The following is a 19,763-nucleotide window of genomic DNA, read 5'->3' on the forward strand; positions in this document are numbered from 1 at the left end:
TGCCTCTGCCTCCCAGTGATGGGATTAAAGGCGTGCGCCACCACCCAGCAATACTGTTGTTTTGTGGAATAAGGGGTCATTTTTGCTGAGCTCCACTGCCCTCAGGAGTTGTTTGCCGTTAAAATACACAGCTCCGCTCCACTCCATCTGCAGCACAGTGTGAATTGGAAAATGAAGTTTTCATTCCAGGGATCTTTACCTAATTCCACTTTCAATAGCCACCCAGACACCTGTCCTAGTAGGACAGGTGGTGTCTCAGATCTGAGTCTGAAACCAGCCTGCTCTACAGAGTTCCATGCTTGCCAAGGCTATACAGTGAGAACCTCCCCTCCACTCCCATAAATAAATACACCTGTTTGGAAAAAAAGAAAAAAATAAAGCAACCCAAGTTATAGCCCCAACTAGAGCTCACTTTTATTGAGGTCCCAGTTAAGCTGCCAGTCAGCCCTCACTCCCACAATGAGTTTACCTCACCTTCTTCCTAACCCCTGGACTATGTACAGTTTTTCATCAGTTATTATGTCCCCAAAGTACTCACTATAATCTGAAAGAGCCATATACTACTTGCCTAAACAGCAGCAAACTCACAGAAGACGTGGTAATTTGAAGGTGTGGGTTGAAGCAAACTGGAAAAAGCAAGCAGGTGGGTAACTCATTCTCAGCCTTTCCACCCCGCACGAGGGGGGGTGGGGGAGTATGCAGTCCCAAACGACCAGGTGACAGGAGATCACCGCATCGGGAGACACAATAGTGGGGTACCAAACCGCTGTCAGATCCAAACCTCTGTGGCACTAAGAGACTCCCGATATGGAAACTTGGAATGGACGTGACAGCTGTAAAAATCCTCAAGAACTAAATATTTACCTGTTTAGGAAACATTCCTTTACGTGTAACAGGTATTGAATTCGTTCTCCCTCCTCTATTCTTCCCTCTCTCCTTCTCCCCCCTCTCTGTCTCTCCGCTCCCCCCCCCCCCCCCCCCCCCCCCGCCAGGCCTCAACAGATTGGACCAAGCCACACCCCTCCACCAAGGCACATTCCCGTGCAACGGCCCTGGAAGACATTAAAGGAGAGCCCACCGAGAGAGGAAATTCAAAACTTCTTGAAACCATGGTAATCAAAGTCTGACGGCTAGCGGAACACAGTCCCTTTACGATTAACGTCACTCGGGAAGAGAGAGGGTTACAGAAGTATCGGAGACGTGTACGCGGGTGAGGGGGAACGAGAACCACACGGGATTTGGGTCGCGCGGTTAACGCGCACGTCCCCGGAGTAAGGGCATTTGCAGACGGGGGAAAGAAAACTTGGGGTTAACTCGTCCGGAGCTCAGACGTGGAAGGTGGGGGGAAGCGGCGGCCCTTATTTTTCGGGGCTTAGAGACAAAACTCACTTTCACCCCAGGGGGAAAAGCATGGGTCCCGCCCAAGCCGGGCTGGAAGGCGGGGCCTGCCGCGACCCCGAGGACGGAGGCGGGGCCGGGCGGCGGGGCACAGGCAATCCGCTCGCCAAGGCGCTAGGCTGCCCGCGAGCCTCGGGAGGACGGGATCGCGCGTGGCGGGCCCCGGCTCGGCGGCAAGCTCGGGTCGGGCCCAAGGGCTGCGGCCTACCGGGGAGCCGATCGCGCGTCGCGTCAGCTCCAGGGTCAGGACGGCGGGCTGGGCGGCCTCGAACTAGCCCCGGGCCCGGGAGAGGGGTGGAGGCGGCGAGCAAAGGCGCGCCCCCGTCACCCCGCGCGCCGCCGAGCACCCCACGCGCCGGGGCGCGCGCGAACCCCCAGAGAAAGCCGCGTGTGGTCGTCAGGAGCACGACTGCAGGCCCGTGGCCCGGCTCCTTCGCCACTCGTCCCGTCCACCCCGCCCCGGGCCTGGGACTCCACACTGACCTGACAGGCCGAGACATGTTCGCTGTCGAGGCGCGACCGAGTCGAGGAGCCGAGGATCAGGACCCCCCTCCCCGCGCACTCGGCGCCCCACCCCCCCGCTCCGGCCGGCCGGCGGGGCCGCTGCTGCCGAGGCCCGAGCTGCTGGCTTATCCGAGTCCGCGGCTGCTTGTTCCGGGCCCCTGGATCTGACGAGCCCCCCGCTCCCCCGTCTCCTCAAAATGGATGAATCAAACCAGCCGAAAATGCGCCAAAGCCGTGGTGTAACCAAACCCGCTAGGGCCTGGGCGCTCCGCCCCAGCACGCCCGCTCATTGGCCACTGCTGCCAGACGCGCCCTAGCCATTCGTCCGTTTGAATCATCACGCCTCCAAGGCCCCGCCCCGCCCCCTGATAGGCCCCGCCTCCTCCATGGGGTCCTGTTAGTCAAGATGCGCTGAGAGAGCAGGTCCGCAAAACAAAAATGGTCGCCGATTGCCCGCCCCCTGGCTTCCACGCCAGAGCTGCAGATTCGGCTTGGGTTCTAGCTTGAGCCTCCCAAAGAACCTGGTTTATGTAGGGTTCAGTGAGAATCAGATGTTCGTGGCATAGATTTAATTGCTCCTGGCGTGATTTTTTTGCAAATCATCTAATTGCAAGACTCGTGAGATAGGCAGCAGATTCGTCACTAAGGGACTACTTCAGAATTGGAGGGAAATTTCTTAGGTTCAAAAATTTGACCTTAATCTTAGGAACCCTATGCTCTGGCTTTAGCGTTAACCTCCCCGAGCTCAGTCACGCTGCTGGAGTTGAGAGTTATGCTTACAATCAAGGAATGGCTTCGATCCCATTCTTCATTCTCCAGTATGATCTTTGTGAGCTACTTCATGCATTTTCCGACATTACCATTTCAAAGAGGTGGATGGTTAAGAGTTCTAAGTCCCCCACTTAGCAATCAAATAGGTTTCCCTCTCTACCCCTCAATTTCACGATCAGCAGTAAAGGGAACAACATTACCTTATTATTAGACTAAAAATAAGGCCCTGTGTTGAATGGCCTTTAGTCTGGGTTTAAGGTTCAGTTTAAGGTTCAGAAGAAGTAGTTGGGGCTGCTTCAAGACATTTGAATTATAACTAAGGGCAACTCAGATTATCTAGTTAAATATATATAGGCATTTACTGAATGCCTAAATCTCTCAGGAGGGCGCAGTATCCCTGTAGCAATAGCTGGGATTTATGTTATAGTTTGGATCATCTGTCCCCCAGCGGATCATATGCCAAAGTGGCCAGTCTGTGGTAGAGTGTTTACGAGGCAGGACATTGTGCGGAAGTTAGGATATCGGGGTGCTCTTAAAGCTGTCGGGACCATGGCTTGACCACCACTGTCTCTGTTTCCCTGTGGCCACAATACGATCAGTTTTACTTTGCTGACGTGCTTTGCACCATGATGCTCTACCTCTTAGCAGGTCCAAAGCCACAAGGCCAAGCAGCCCTCGATGGAAACACATGAAATCATAGCAAAATAAATCTGTTCTTATAAATTGGCCTTTCGAGTCACAGTGAAAAAACTGACACTTTAACATCACAGGTAGGCTGCAGTCCTTGCCACAGGCAATGTTAATAACCAGCTGGAAGGTGGGGGTGTTGCTCAGTTGATAAGGCTTGCCCAGTGCACAGAAAGCCCTGAGTTCAGTCTTCAGCACTACCTAAAACAGGTCGTGACACCACCTGTCGAGGTAAAAGTTCAAGGTCACCCTGGCTACACAGGCGCCTAAGGACAGTTGAGACTATGAGAACTCCAGAGTCGACAACAAAACCAAGTGAAGATATGGTCCCCAATCAACAGACCACATCACTATCTGCTCCCTGAAAGTCTCCATAGTAAAACTGGACTTCTCTGAGGGAAGAGAACAGCATAGTACAAGAAATATTTTAAAAGTTATCCTTGGTCCTTTCCATTCAACATCATTCCCTCTTCACTTTAAAAAAGATGTCAAAAAAAATCTCCAACATAACTGGGCAGTGGTGACACAAGCCTTTAATTCTACCACTCAGGAGGCAGAAGCAAGCAGATCTCTGAGTTCAAGGTCAGCCTTGTCTATAGAGTAAATTCTAGGACAGTCAAGGCTAAGCAGAGAAATCCCCAATCCCATCTTGAAAAACAAAACAAAAACCTGTGACACAAAATGTAGCATTTTAGCCTTTTTATTTTTATTTATTATTATTATTTTATTATTATTATTTTCCAAGGCAGGGCTTCTCTGTGTAGCTTTGGAGCCTGTCCTGGAACTCACTCAGTAGACCAAGCTGGCCTCGAACTCACAGAGACCTGCCTGCCTCTGCCTCTCAAGTGCTGGGATTAAAGGCATGCACCACCACCATCCAGCCCATCTTAGCCATTTCTAAGTGTACATTCTGTGTTATTAAGTACATTCATAGTGTGTAACCATCACCAAAATCCATCTCCATAATTCCTTTTTTTATTACATCCCCCCCAGTGTGTGTGTGTGTGTGTGTGTGTGTGTGTGTGTGTGTGTGTGTGTCACAGCATGAATGCAGAAGCCAGAGGAAAATTCTCATGATCAGATTCTCCCCTGCACTATGTGGGTCCTAGGAATCAAAACAAATGCTTTTACCTGTTGAGGTGGGAGGATCACCTGAGCCAGGAGTTCAAAACTAACCTGAGGAACGGAGTGAAACAGCCACCTCAACTCAAGAGGGAGGGCAGTGAAAGATGGCTTAGGAAGTGGATTCTTACTGCCAAGCCTGCTAACCATCTCCAGGACCTACATGGTAGAAGATGTCTTCTGATTTTCTGCTATACACTAACTTTTTAAATAAAGACAGTAGGGAGCCTGGAGACATGGCACAAATTGCCCTTCCAAAAGACCCAAGTTAGGGTCCTAGCACCCACCACCTGCAACTCCCAGAAATCTAATGCCCTCTTTTGGTCTCCATGGGAGCATGCGCGCGCGCGTGTGCACACACACACACACACACATAAAAATAAAATTTAAAAACGGTAGGAGATGGGGTTGGAACTCGGTGGTACTACATGTGCTTAATATATAGCCCTGAGTTTATGTCCAGTAATCTGCACATGTACACAGGTGTGTGCATTCACATGTGTGTGCGCGCACGCACACACCCACCCACCCACCCAAACAACTAAAGCTGGGCAGTGCTGAGCTGGCAGGACTGATGAATTTCCCATGATCCAAAGAGAACCCAACCCATTTCCTTGAAATACTGTGCTGTAATACCTAGGACCTTTTCCTCCTCCTCCTCCTCTTCCTTCTCCTCATTCTTCTTTTCTAACTCGGCAAAGAATTGTATTAACCTTTTCTCAAACCTGAATCCCAGGCTTCTTCAGCTTGCTACAAAGAATGAACTGTGTATAAACAAGAACTGAAAAGAGCTGCAACGTCCAAGGGGGCTTGGACTTAAAAATATTAGAGGTATTTCTGAAAGCAGTCACTCTGTGGACTAGCAGCCCCAGTAACTTCTCACAGTTGCCTCGGTTCGGTTTGCCCCATTCTTAGAAGCCTCATCTAAATTCTCCACAAGGCCTGCAACTTCCTCATCCTCTCCAGTGGCAACGGATGCTGTGCCATTTCCCAGTTGTTTGGGCAGAGCTTCTGCCAATCTCCTTGAGCCTGTCAGGCTGTCTGCACAGAGCGGATGTAGGGCATTGGGAAGCGTCTCTGCCGAGTGATTGGAAGTGTTTTCGGCCTGAACTTTAGGGTGTTAAAATGGATCACTGTTCCTCTTCAATACCAGAGATACTGTTTACACCTAACTTCCTTAAAGAGAACTGGAGTTCTTCGTCATCTGCTGTGGCTATACTCTATGAACCACTGTCTTTCTGTGAACATTTCTTTTTTCACCAATATGCACTTGTGCCCCACGCTCTGGCGAGTTTTTCCTGGGCCATGATAGCTTCTTTTATTTGGCTGGGGCAGAAAAGGGGCCGTGAAGGTGACTAGGGCTCGTGCTCAGAGGGTCTCTGGCAGACCAGCTGAGATTGGGGCGCACACACGTGGGGACGAGAGAAGGTGGCTGGAGGGGGATGCGGGGAGTCCTTGGAACGTTGAAAAAACGCCTTACAGTTCCTACTCTGTGCAGGGCATGTCTAGTTCTGGTTCTTTTTCTTCTTTTCTACAGTGGAGATGGGTCTGTTCCTTAGCCCAGATTGGGCTAAAACTCCTGATCCTTCTTACCCCTCCTGAGTGTTGGGATCCCAGGCATGTATCACCACATCTGGTTGTTCTTAAAATTTCCTAGTTCTGAGAACTGGGTCTGGCGGCACACATCTGTGATCCCAGCCCTGGGAAGTGGAGGCAGAAAGATGAGAAGTTCAAGGATACACACGTAGTTTGGCGCTAGAGACTCTGTCTCATTAAATATCCAAATAACTATGTATTTTATTGTGTTTTATGCATATGGGCATTTTGGCTACGTGTGTGTGTGTGTATGTGTGTGTGTGTGTGTGTGTGTACCATTTGTGTGCCTGGGATCTGGGGAGGCCAGAATAGGATACTGGACCCCCAGGAACTGGAGTTATAAACAGTTATGAGCTGTCATGAGGGTGCTGGGAATCAAACCTGGGACCTTTGGAAGAAAAGCCAATGCTTTTATCACTGAACCATTTCTCCAGCACCCCCCACCCAAAAGCTTAAGTCAATAAAATCTTACCTCCAGTCTGCTGACTCTGCCACTCTAGGTGACTCATGGGACCCTGGGGCTCTGTAACTTTGGTTTGCCCCTGTAGAGCCCGAGGCTAGGATAGCACATGGTTAGATGTCTCCATCTTTTCAAGAGTTCCTTCCTTCTTTCCCTCCCTCCCTCCTTCCTTCCTTCCTTCCTTTCTTCCTTCCCTCCTTTCCTTTTCTGATCGTCCTCCTCCTGCTCCCTCTGACACAGGGGCTCAGGTAGCCCTGGTCAGCCTTGAACTTGCTATGTACCTGAGGACTACTCTGAACACTTCATCCTCCTGCCTCTGACTTCTGAGTGCTAAGTGTGTGTCACCACGACTGCGTTGCATGGTGCTGGGCTTTGTTCACAACAGGAAGTACTCTGCCAACTGAGCCACATAGCCAGCCCTCGTGTGTTCACAACAGGAAGTACTCTGCCAACTGAGCCATATAGCCAGCCCTCGTGTGTTCACAACAGGAAGTACTCTGCCAATTGAGCCACATAGCCAGCTCTCACGTGTTTTTTCTGTTGTTTGATTCACTCCAGATATCCATCTTCTTCTTTGCTTTGAAGAATGTTAAGAGCTAAGCTTAGGTTAGCTTATCTACTGCTAAAACAAGGAAGATGTACAACTTGACATTTAAGCTGAAGAAAAGAAGCCGAAGACCAGTCCTTGCTATTTTACTAGACACCAATAAAAATCCATAGAAAACTCACTATTGTGGTATTGAAGGATGACAGTTTTATTTATGTAACCTGCTAACAAATACTGCGCTGTGAACATTGCTGAGAAGAGAGGCCCTGAGGGCTAACAAAATGAACACTGAACTTGTAAGCGAGAGTACCTGTATCGGGGTTGCAGAGATCGTTCAGCATTGATGAACATGTGCTGCTCTTCCTGAGGACCTGGCTTCCACCACGTGTAACTCCAGTTCTAGGGGAATCCAACACGCTCTTCTGGCCTCCCTGGGTACACACACACACACACACACACACACACACACACACTCACACACCCCTGCCCCCATACATGTAAAACAGTAATACAATAAACCTAAAAAAAATAAAAATATCTGTCTCTGATAGCATAAAAAAATTCTAGGACTTAACAAGAAAATGAAAGATTTTGTCTTAGGGTTACTGTTGCTGTGATGAACACCCATGACCAAAGAAACTTGGGAGGAAAGGGTTTATTCAGCTTATCCTTACACATCACAGTTCACCATCAAAGAAAGTCAGGGCAGGACCTCAAACAGGACAGGAACCCAGAGGCACGAGCTGATGCAGAGGTCATGGAGGAGTTACTGGCTTGCTCCTCCTGGCTTGCTCAGCCTGTTTTCTTATAGAACCCATGACCATCAGCTCAAGGTTAGCACCACCCACAGTGGACTGTGCCCTCCTATAGGTGGGTTTTTCTTTGAGTTACCAGTTCCCCCCTCCCCAAAAAAGAAAAATGACACGGAGACTAATTACTAATTATGAAAGCTCACCCTGTAGCTTAGACTAGCTCTTTTTTTTAAAGTTTTATTTATTTTTTGTATAAGATGTTCTATCTGTATGTCCACCTGCAGGCCAAAAGAGGGTACTAGATCTCACTATAGATGGTTGTAAGCCACCATGTGGGTGCTGGGAATTGAACTCAGGACCTCTGGAAGAGCAGCTCATGTTCTTAACCGCTGAGCCATCTCTCTAATCCCATCCCACTAGCTTTTATAACTTAAATTAACCAATTTATATTAATCTATATTTCGCCTCATGGCTTTTACCTCTCTTTCATCTTGCACCTGTTTCCTCTCTGTGTTCTCTGCCGTCTCTCTTACACCTAGATTCCTCTGCCCAGAATTCCCACCTAACCTCTTCCTGCCTAGCTATTGGCTGCCTCCCCTCCCCCCCCCCCCCCCCCCCCGGGAGTTCTCTGTGTAACAGCCCTAGCTGTCCTGGAACTAGTTCTGTAGACCAAGCTGGCCTCTAACTCACACAGAGATCCATCCGCCTGCCTCTGTCTCCTGAGTGCTGGGATTAAAGGCGTGCACCACCACCAACTGGTGGCCATTCATCTCTTATTAAACCCATCAGAAGGTACCTTGGCAAAAACACATCTTCACAGTGTACAAAGATTATCCCACAACATTCTCCCACATCTATCACTCATCGAGAAAATGCCCTAGAGCTTACCGGAAGCCCGATCTGCTTTTCAATTGAAATTCACTGCTCTCAGATGAGTTTAGCCTGTGTCAAGCTGACATAAACTTAGCCAGCACAGATCTATACAATGAAAACTTGAAACAATGAGGAAAGAAATTGAAGAAGACATCAAAAGATGGAGAGACTTCCCATGCACATGGGTGAGTAGGATTGATGTTGTGAAAATGGCTGATGGAGGAGAGTTATCTGTCTATGTTACTTTCATTGGTTAATTAATAAAGAAAACTGCCTTGGCCCTTTAAGAGACAGAAAATTAGGTAGGTGGAGTAGACAGAACAGAATGCTGGGTAGCAGGAGTGGCGAGAAGCTTCAGGGAGTCGCCATAGTGAGTCTTCATGCTTCTCCTCTCTGAGATGGACGCAGGTTAAGATCTCTCCTGGTAAGCCACACCTCGTGGTGCTACACAGATTACTAAATATGGGTTAAAGGAAGATGTGAGAATTAGCCAATAAGAGGCTGAAACTATGGGCCAGGCAGTGTTTTAAAAGAATACAGTTTCCGTGTAATTATTTTGGGCAAAGCTAGCCGGGTGGCGGGACACAGCCCGCCGTTTCATTCTACAAATGGCCATCCCACTAAAGCTATCTAATGACAGATTCAATGCAGTCCCTCTCAGAGAAACGTTTAATGGTAAAGCTTAGCACCCTCCAGCATCAGGACTGGCATGGAGTTGAAGCAGCAGGGGTGGCCAGGTGACCCCATGTAGCCTCCAGTGGCAAAGAGCATGAGGAAGGTGATCATCAAACAAAAGAGCCCCATGGCCTCAGCAGGGCAAAACCCAGAACGGCATAGGAGAGGAGCTGTTGCTTGAGAGACCGGTTCCTGGCATAATGACCAAATAATCAAGCTACCAAACACCGTTCCAATGCCAGTCCCGGATCTAGTCATACCAACTGTGGCTGCCCCAGCACCGATAAACTTGGCAGCTGTGTCAAGGTCCCGGGAAGCAACACTGGTCTGGAACCTGGCCACCTGGAGAGAGGTGCTGCTGCAGGAAGGCTGGTGCGATGGGGCCTCTGGTCTACTCAAGAGGGAGGCAGACACAGGCCTGATGAGACCTCTGGTACAGGAGCGGATCAGAAACTGGAGTAACGAGCAGAGCCTTGGTGTCTGCATTTTTCAGTCTCCCAGCTTTAGCCCTTGGTCTCCAGCTCCACATATCTTATACAACAAAAACATTGCTGGGTGTACCACCTTTCCTAGTTTCAAGTTCCAACACAGAGCCACAGTGGTAAGAACAACAATGTTCTGGCACACAACCAGGCGACCTGTGAAATAGAACTGAGGATCCAGATGGAAGCCCAAGCCCTTATAGCAACCTGATATGTTTTGTATTCTTTACAACGCTAAGAACCCTGGAGAAAAGACAGCAATGGTGCTGGGAAAACTGGAGAACTACATGTAGAAAAATGGAACCTGATCCTTTTCTCTCATCCTGCACACAAATTAATTCCAAATAGATCTACGATCTTAATGTTAGACCGAAAACTTAAAAGAAACCATTTCAGGCACTCTTAAGACCTTTCTGAAGGTGTGGTAGCCCATGCTTTTAATCCCACCACCGAGGAGGCAGAGGTGTTAGGGTCCACAGAGCCCTTCACAGAGACCACCGTTCACATATACAATTAGCAAGAGCAGTTATTCCTTGAGATAAAATTCCAGCATGCAGGGGTCAGCCATTCAGGCAAAATGGCAACCTCGGGGAAGACCATGTAGGCTCCTTTTAGGCACAGCTGAGGGGAATTCTAGGAATGTTAGGTCACCCTAAACAGGACTGGCTAAGCAAGCAGCAGTTACACTAATTTGTTTCTAATTGGCGGGGGCACACTACTTTCATCCTAGGGCATGTCTGGGCAAGTTTGGGTGGGCCTTGGGAGGGTGATACAGGATTTTCCCGTATTTGACTAGGCGCTAGGGGCTGATCCAGGTATGGCACTGCTGTCTCCCTCATCCATGCTGTCAGAGGCACCGTTGCTTCATTGCCATTGTTCATGGCTTCCTGCTTCATTACCTTGGGGGATGTAGAGACTTAGACCTAGAGACTTAGGCCTAGCAATGGCCTCTCATTGGCAGACAGATGGTGTTATTCTTTTGGCCCTTTAAGGGGCAAGCCACACCCACTCCCAGCGACCCCTCTCGCCACCATCTTGAATCTCTCTCTTCCTGTCCCTTGGCGTGTGCACGCGTGTCTCTCTATCTCTCCGTCGCTCTCTCTCTCCCTCTCTCCTTTCTCTTCTCCCTCTCCCTCCCCCCTCTCTCTCTCTGCCCTCCTTTCTCCCTTTCCCCTCCATAACTCCCCCCCCCCCCCCGAAATAAACATGTTGTGTCTGTCCGTGTCTCTGTCTTCTGCCCGCCCGCCTGCCATGTGTCTCCCTGCCTGGGACCAGCCACTGCTCTGGGACTGGCTGGCAGCCATCTCTGCCTGGGACTGGCTGCTTCCAGGGCCTCCCCCTCCCCCGCCCCCCACCCTGTCTGCTGCCACATGGCCCGCTACCACCATTTGGGACCTACAGCATTTCTGCTGCCTACTGCCGCCTGGGACCCATTTTTAAAAAAAAAAAAGAACAACAGATGGCTGTGAGTTCGAGGCCAGCCTGGTCTACAGAGAGAGTTCCAGGACAGTTAGGGCTACACAGAGAAACCCTGTCTTGAAAAACAACAACAATATACACACACACACACACACACACACACACGCACGCACGCACGCACGCACGCACGCATAAAATAGGCTGTAGAATTGAAAGGTTCTCAGAACACAAATGGCTAAGAAATATTTTTTTAAAGTTAACCATCGGGAAAGTGCAAATTAAAACGTCTTTGAGATTTCCTCTTACCTTCCTCAGAGTGACTAAGATTAAGGCAGCCAAAGACAGGCTGGCGAGATGGCTTAGAGGTTGGGAGTGCTTGCTACTTTCACAGAGGAACCAAGTTCGCTTTCCAGCACCCACACAGTTTCAGGAGATCTGGTGCCTTCGTCTGGCCTCCTTAGTCACTTCTCCTCATGTACAGGTACTCACACAAGACAGTAGACAGACAGACAGACAGACAGACACACAAACTGGAAATAAAATAAATCTAAAAACAAACCCACAACATGCTGGGGAGGATGTGGGGGAAAGAGGGACTCCTCATGCATTCCTGTTAAGAATGCAAATTGGTGCAGCCACTGTGGAAATCAGGAAGGTGGTTCTTCAGAAAGCTAGAACTAGACCTGTGCAATGAGTCAACTGTCCAGCTCCTGGCCATAGCACCGAAGGACTCCACTTCCTGCCACAGGGACACATGCTCATCCATGTTCATAGCTACTCACAATAGCTATGCGCAGTGGAATCCTATCCAGCTAAAAGAGAAATGAAATTTGCAGGTATGTGAATGGAACAAGACAATATCATAGGAGTGAGGCAACCTGGACTGAGAAATATTCATGCTGCGTGTTCTCACTCGTATGTGGATCTTGGGGATAAATGTTTAGGTTTGCGTGTTTAATCTGCAGTATCCGAAGGATCCAGAAAACTAAATAAGAACTGTTGGTGGGGAGAGGGAAGAGATATCTTAAGGCAGAAGTAGGAGAACACAGGTGATATTAAGTGAAAATAGAAATAATGAGGACAGTCACATGGGGAATGGGACGGTAGAGCGAGGAACAACTAACAGGTAGGATGTTTGAAAGGCCATATGTAAACTCTTTTTTTATATATAAAACTACTATTTTATATAGTCCATGTACTTTTTTTATTAAAAAGAGTTTAATTGGAGCTACCATGCTGTTCCTAGAAGCTATGGAGTTGCCAAATAAAAAGCTTGGTGCCAAGTGTTCCAGAGACCTCCACAACCTTACAACCAGAACTCCATGTGTGGCTGGAAACACTGTACTCATTGGTCATAGACATGGAAAAGTCAAGTCGGTACCGACCAGGAAGTGTCTGTCCTGATGGCATCTCTCATTGTACTGGGAGATGCTATGTGGGTTGCTGGAGGAAAAACGCCAGCCGTGAATCCTGTGAACTTCAATAATGACATCTTGGTAAGATAAACCCATGGGCGCAATAGTGGCACGAATATTATGTGAGTAAGCATCCACTCTCTGATTGGATTGAAGGCCCGCTTCACCAGGTGCCTGGTACTAGATCCAGCGGAGAACTCAGGGCTGGGGAACTTACAGGCTCCAAGGCTGAACCTGCTTCTATTGTTCTGTTGCGGGCACGTACTGCCAGACTGCACTCTAAGGTCGTATGTCTGTACCCACAGATTAGTACTGCTCTCAGAGTTCATCAGAGAAGTCCCTTTGTGTGGTGGACAATGGTTAGCACAGAAACCCAAAGCCGGCCGGGTAATGAATGTCAGTGGAGTGATCTACTACGAAAGGGATATCTGTATCACCCTCCCCGTGAGGCTCTGGGACCATTGCTGAAGGGGCAGGGAAAGGATTTTAAGAGCCGGAAGCCAAGGACTGCCAGAGTAGAACTGAATTTTCTGGACATGATGAGCCCGCTGCACTCACACACAGCGGCTACCGTTGCCCGCACAAGGCCTGTGCGACATCAAGCCAGCCAACACTCTAACACTGAGGGGACGGAGTCTGAGAGCCCCCATTCCTAACTGAAAGGCTGTGGATGGTTGATGGCTTCTCTGGAAGGGAAAGCCAGTTGTTGTTGTTGTTGTTTTTAAGGGTGTGGTTCCTGGCAGGTCCATCATTCTTCTGAGGATGGTCCCACATCTAGGAGATGTGAGCAACAACTGGACTCAACTAGTTATTAAAAAAAAATAAAATAAAATAGATGACACAAAATTTAGTGGGATAGGGACGTGGGAGTGGTTCTGGGAGCAGTTTTAAGGAGTGAAGGTGAATATGATCAAAATATATTGTGTGAAGTTCTTAAAAATTTGTTGTTGTTTTTTTGTTTGTTTTGGTTTGTTTGTTGAGACAGGGTTTCTCTGTGTAGCCCTAGCTGTCCTGGAACTTGCTCTGTAGATCAGGCTGGCCTTGAATTCCAAGATCCAAGATCTGCCAGCCTCTTCCTATGCTGGTCAGGCATGTGCCATCATGCCTGGTGACATTCTAAAAAAAAAGTATATTATACTAAAAAAGGAACACCTGACTGAGCTTTGGAATTTACTACCTAGACGATGTCCACACATTTCAAATCCGCCAGGCGGTGACTTCATCTGTAAAGGGAAGATGAGGATATAGGGTCTTTCCCACGCCACAGTGACAGGAGAAGGAACGGGGTCCCTTAGGAATGTGGAGCACTGTGTCTGTGCCCTGGAGGGGTCACATTGTTTTCACTACAGAACAAATTCAAAGTCCAACAGCAACTTTACTCCTCCAGCAGAAACCCCCCGGGGAACAGAGTCAACAAAGCCTGCCCCAGGTCGGGTGGAGAAAGGCCAGCACAGGCAAGAGCATAGCCAGCTTGCAGCACTGAATGTTCATGATGCTGTTGCTTTGTCTCTGGACCCCTTAACAGTCTCTAGGACTCCAGCTGTGAGCAGTATGGGTCTGTTCTACCAACCTGTGCTGCTTCCCTGCACATCTGTGTTCGAGCCTAGGATCACAATGTCTAAACACACATTTCCACTCAGGTATCTGTCAGGGACCATTTTCCTAAGGATAGATTTGTCAGGGAACATCGTCCTGACAGGGATAGCAGAGGTCATTGTCCTAAGGATGTTTACAGAGAACCCACCCCTCATCCCACTATCTTGAGAGCTATCCGTTAACGGAACCCACCCCTTACTCCAATGCTAATGGATCACATCTGTTAAGGGAACCCACCCCTTACTCCAATGTTAATGAATCACATGCTTAGGCTTACTCCAGGTGCTGGCTGATGACCTTCAGTTACCCTGGCAGAGTTCCTGCCTACCTACCTCCACCCCATTCAAGGGTATATAAGCTGTAACTTTCACCCCAATAAACGGAGACCTTGACAATAGAATCTTGCTTGGTCTCCTTCCTCTTTTACAGCTCATGTCTTGCAGGTTAGCGCCCCTTCAGAGGACCCTGAATAGCTGACCCTGCCGGCGGGGTTACAGTGGCGCCTGAACAGGGACCCTGAAGTACGGCCAACTAATCGGACGACGAGGCGCAGTCCCGGGACGAAGGAAAATAGAAGGTCCTGACCAGCTGTGATACTCGGACAGGTCTGCAGGACGGAGGTAGGCGCAGGTTCGTTGTCGTCTATAGGACATGGGACAATCGCTTTCAAAGGAAGAGAAATTCATATGGGAATTTCAACAGTCACTTAGGGAAAGAGGAGTAAGAGTTAAAAAGAGAGATTTAGCTGAATTCTTTTGTTTTATAGATGAAAAATGCCCTTGGTTAGTTTTAACAGGCCCAGAGATACATCCCAAAATTTGGGACAAGGTGGGCAAAGATCTTAGTAAGATGATTAAAGGAGGTGATTCTGTGCCAGAAATTGTTTTTAGTTACTGGTCCCTGATCAGGGACGTCATAAATAGTCCAGAAAAAGGAGGGGATGGTTCCCATCTCCTAACGATAGTCACTGAATTCTTAGAGGCATCCCGCCCGTCATCTTGTAAAAATGAAGAGGGTGGGTGTTCCTCCCCCTGTCCTTCGGTTGTTATTAGTATCCCCGAGGACCCCTCCCCAGGACCTATTAAATCTATAACAGCTCCCCAAAAAGAGACCTTGCCCGCTGAAGATGAGATCCAAAAGCCGCCTAAAAGCATTTATCCATCGCTGGTCGCTTTTAAAAATGAAATCAAACCCGGCCTGCAGGACTCGGATCGCTGGATTCAAAGTTCAGAGGAGCCTTTGGATTCAGGGTCCGAAAATGAGTTAGAGGTAGAAGCGGCTAGTTATGAGAAAGGAAGGTATGGTAGAGGGGATAAAGCCCCCCGCGTCTTTCTTAGTCATCCAAAAAGGACTCCGCGGCCACCGCCTTATGTTCTGACTGCCCCCGATAGCATGCCTTTGCCCACTCCCTTGATTCAGGAATTACTTAATACAAAAGCTGCCCTTAAGGCGCAAATAGGAGGTCTCAAACAAGTGCTTGCATTACAACATGAGCTCTCAGACCTTTCTGTTCAGATTCAGGATTTACAGTTTACTATGGGAAAGGGCACGACTTTAGACAAACGGGCAAACTCTAAACTTAATCGTAAAATGGCTTATCCAGTCCTGACCCGGTCACGAGCCAGACAAGTGGAAGAGGCTGCTGAGTCTCAGCCTGATACCATAGAAACCCCCCCAGGGCTAGAGCCAAGGCAAGAGGGCAATTATGAGCAAGATCAGATGGCCTCTGATTCGGAGGAAGAGCCTGAACAAAATGAATATGAAACTTTCCGGCCCATATATAAAAAATTAAAAATTAAACATATTAAAGATCTTCACTCTGCTGTTAAAAATTATGGGATGAATGCACCTTTTACTTTTTCTATATTGGAGGGATTGGCAGGAGAAGGATTTATGCTGCCCATAGAATGGAGCAGGGTGGTCTAGTCAGTATTGAATAGAGGACAATACCTGACTTGGAAGTCTGAGTTTCTCGATAGGGCTGAAGCCCTTGCAAACGAAAATAGAAGGAACCCATTAAGTCAGACTGCCTCCTGGACAGTTGATAAAATTGCTGGTAAAGGCAAGTTTGCAGATGAAGACAAGCAAAAAGGACTGTCCACTGGGATACTTTCCCAGACGGCACAGGCTGCTTTGGCAGCTTGGAGGGCAGTTCCCTCCACTGGCGCCACTACCACCCCGCTCACTAAAATCATCCAGGGACCTCAGGAACCATATGCTCAGTTTATGGGTCGGCTCCAAGAAACAGCAGAAAGAATCTTGGGGCCAGAGGAAATGGAAGGGACCTTGGTCAAACAGCTGGCCTTTGAGAATGCCAATACTGCATGTAAAGCTGCATTAAGGGGAAAAATGAGGAACATTGATGTTTCTGGTATGATTAAGGTGTGCAATGAGGTAGACAATTTTGGTCACCAGCTATCAAAGTCAATCAGCCTGGCCATCGGCGCAGTATTTCAGGGACAAAGGGGACACTCTCGCCCCGGAGGGAAGACATGTTTCACCTGTGGTCAACTGGGACACTTTGCGAGAGAATGCCCCTCTCGATCAATAGTTGAGAATAACCAAAATTGTCCTGAGGATAGAGGGGGTGGCCCTCCAGGACCCTGCCCCCGATGTAGGCGGGGCAAACATTGGGCAAGGTATTGCAAATCCAAGACTGATAATATGGGCAACTCCCTAACCCCTGTCTCAGCTACTGCGGTTCAGGGAAACGGGAGAGGGGCCCCGATCGGGGGCCCTTACTCACCAATTCTGTACCAGCCAGCTCATGCAAGGGGAACGACCCAACGTCAAAACCCCTTTACAGGGCCACCCCAGGGAGCGCAGGATTGGATTTGTGCCCCTCCTCCACCCGGATTATAACCCCTGAGGATGGGACCACGATTGTAGAGACTGGGCTGTATGGCCCTCCTCCTCCTGGCATGTTCTATCTTATTATAGGGCGAGCTTCATGCTCCCTAAAGGGGCTTTCTGTTACTCCCTCTGTGGTTGATGCTGATTATGAAGGAGAAATTAAATTGCTTGCCACTGCTACTGAAGGCCCCTTAACTCTTAGAGCTGGACATCGCATAGCACAAGCCCTGCCATTACCTATGATGGGACAATTCCCCTGCCAAGGAAACAAACGTGGTGCCTCGAGCCCCGGCTCTTCTGACATATATTGGGTACAACAGCTTTCTGATACCCGACCTATGATGACTTTATGGCTAGATAATAAACAATTCCAGGGTCTTTTAGACACAGGTGCGGATGCCACTGTACTATCATCCAGGTACTGGCCTAAAGCGTGGCCTGTAGATTCCACTGCCACCCACTTACAAGGTATAGGACAAACCCAGAATACTTTAAAAAGTTCTAAGTTATTAACCTGGAAAGACAAAGAGGGTAATTCAGGCACCATTCAGCCTTTTATAGTCCCAGGCCTCCCAGTTAACCTCTGGGGAAGGGACATCTTAAAACAAATGGGAGTTATTATGCTTAGTCCTAATGAAATTGTCACTAAACAGATGCTTAAAATGGGATTCCTCCCTGGTAAAGGATTAGGAAAGAAAGAACAAGGACTTACAGACCCTATTGCTACTGGCCAACACCAAGGTAGGTTAGGCTTAGGCGTGGACCTTTTTTCCTAAGGGCCACTGATCCTCCTGCACTCCAGGCTGATAAGATATCTTGGAGGTCTAATGACCCAGTCTGGATAGACCAGTGGTCCATGCCTCAGGAAAAGGTTCAGGCTGCCCTGCAGTTGGTGCAGGAACAATTAGAGCAGGGACATCTTGAGCCCTCCACATCCCCATGGAACACCCCTATATTTGTCATTAAAAAGAAAAATGGGGACTGGAGACTGTTACAGGACTTAAGGGAAGTTAATAAGACCATGCTACCCATGGGAGCTTTACAGCCTGGCCTGCCATCACCAGTTGCTATTCCCAAAGATTTTCACAAGATTGTTATCGACATAAAAAACTGCTTTTTTTCTATACCCCTTCACCCGGCAGATTGTAAGCGATTTGCGTTTTCCATCCCAATTACTAATCATGTTGGCCCAAACCCTCGGTTTCAGTGGCGAGTCTTACCACAGGGCATGGCCAACTCGCCTACCCTATGCCAGCGTTTTGTGGCACAATCTGTGGATCCCATAAGGTTACTTTACCCCTCTGCATACCTCATCCACTACATGGATGACTTGTTAATAGCTGCAGACAAGGCTGATATGGCACAAAAAATAGCTCAGGATTTAGTCTTGGCTTTACAATATAGGGGCTTTATTATATCCCCAGAAAAAATTCAGACTTGCTATCCCTTTTTGTTTTTGGGGTTTCAATTGGAACCAACCTTAATTCGCACCTCAAAAATCCATATAAAAAGAACGAGTTTACGTTGCCTGAATGATTTTCAGAAACTTTTAGGTGATATTAATTGGTTACGCCCTTATTTGCGACTCACAACAGGAGATTTAAAACCTTTATTTAATATATTACAAGGAGATCCTGACCCTAGTTCCCCTAGGAGCCTTACATTAGAGGCAGAAGCCGCACTTATAAGGGTAGAAGAAGCTATCTCCCAGCAAGGCTCAGGATATTTTGATCCTGGAAAAATCCTTTATCTATTGACATTTGCCACTGATTATATGCCATCAGGGCTCCTGTGGCAAGAGGAGCAGCCACTTCTTTGGATACATGCGCCTGCTACCTCATCCAAGGTTTTGCCCTCCTATCCTTTTTTAGTGAATCAGGTTCTGTTCTCAGGTATCAAGACTGCGGTTCGATACTTTGGTCGTGACCCAGATGTTATTGTTACCCCATATTCGGGAGATCAGATAACCTGGCTACAACAAAGACATGATGAATGGGCTGTGCTACTTGCTGGGTTTCGGGGAAAGTTTGATACCCACATGCCAGGAAACAGGCTTATCCAATTTCTTAATATTACACCTTTTACATTTTTAAAGAATACACGCTTGCAGCCCATTCCAAATGCCTTACTTGTGTTTATAGATGGCTCAAAAAATGGGAAAGCTTCATATGTTATTAATGATAAGGCCTACTCTATTGATACCCCATACAGATCTGCCCAGATGGTAGAATTATATGCAGCTTTAACCATATTCCAATTGATCCGCCACCAAGAATTTAATTTGTTCTCTGATAGCCAATATGTTGTGAGGGCTATTCAGGTCCTAGAAATGGTTCCTACCATTCAGCCTTCAACACCTACGTTTCAATTGTTCTCCAAAATTCAAAGATTAATTAGAGACCGTTCATATTTGTTTTTTGTGGGCCATATTCGAGCACATTCTGGTTTGCCTGGACCTTTGACACGAGGAAATGAATTGGCGGACAAGAGCACTCGTTTAGTTGCCTCGGTCTCTGTACAGGATCCTGTACAGGAGGCTCAGGCTGCTCACTTACTCCATCATCTTAATGCCTCAACCTTGCGTCTTAGATTTGGTATAACTAGAGAACAAGC

At 48.1% G+C, this 19,763-nt stretch overlaps 1 protein-coding gene across 2 annotated transcripts in view; it reads right to left on the reverse strand.

The window, feature by feature from the left end:
- Nucks1 (nuclear casein kinase and cyclin dependent kinase substrate 1) overlaps positions 1–2,079 on the reverse strand; it is a 30,180-nt gene extending 28,101 nt beyond the window's left edge. The window contains exon 1 of one of the 2 annotated variants that reach the window (XM_038349512.1): positions 1,882–2,079. In XM_038349512.1, the coding sequence (XP_038205440.1) occupies positions 1,882–1,898 (17 nt within the window). In that variant the 5' untranslated portion in view covers positions 1,899–2,079. The remainder of the gene's footprint in view (positions 1–1,881) is intronic. The other variant, XM_038349510.1, reaches the window with a different exon arrangement.
- Positions 2,080–19,763: the final 17,684 nt, after the last annotated feature.

The sequence above is a fragment of the Arvicola amphibius genome, chromosome 12, assembly GCF_903992535.2.
Source record: "Arvicola amphibius chromosome 12, mArvAmp1.2, whole genome shotgun sequence".
Lineage (NCBI taxonomy): Eukaryota > Metazoa > Chordata > Mammalia > Rodentia > Cricetidae > Arvicola > Arvicola amphibius.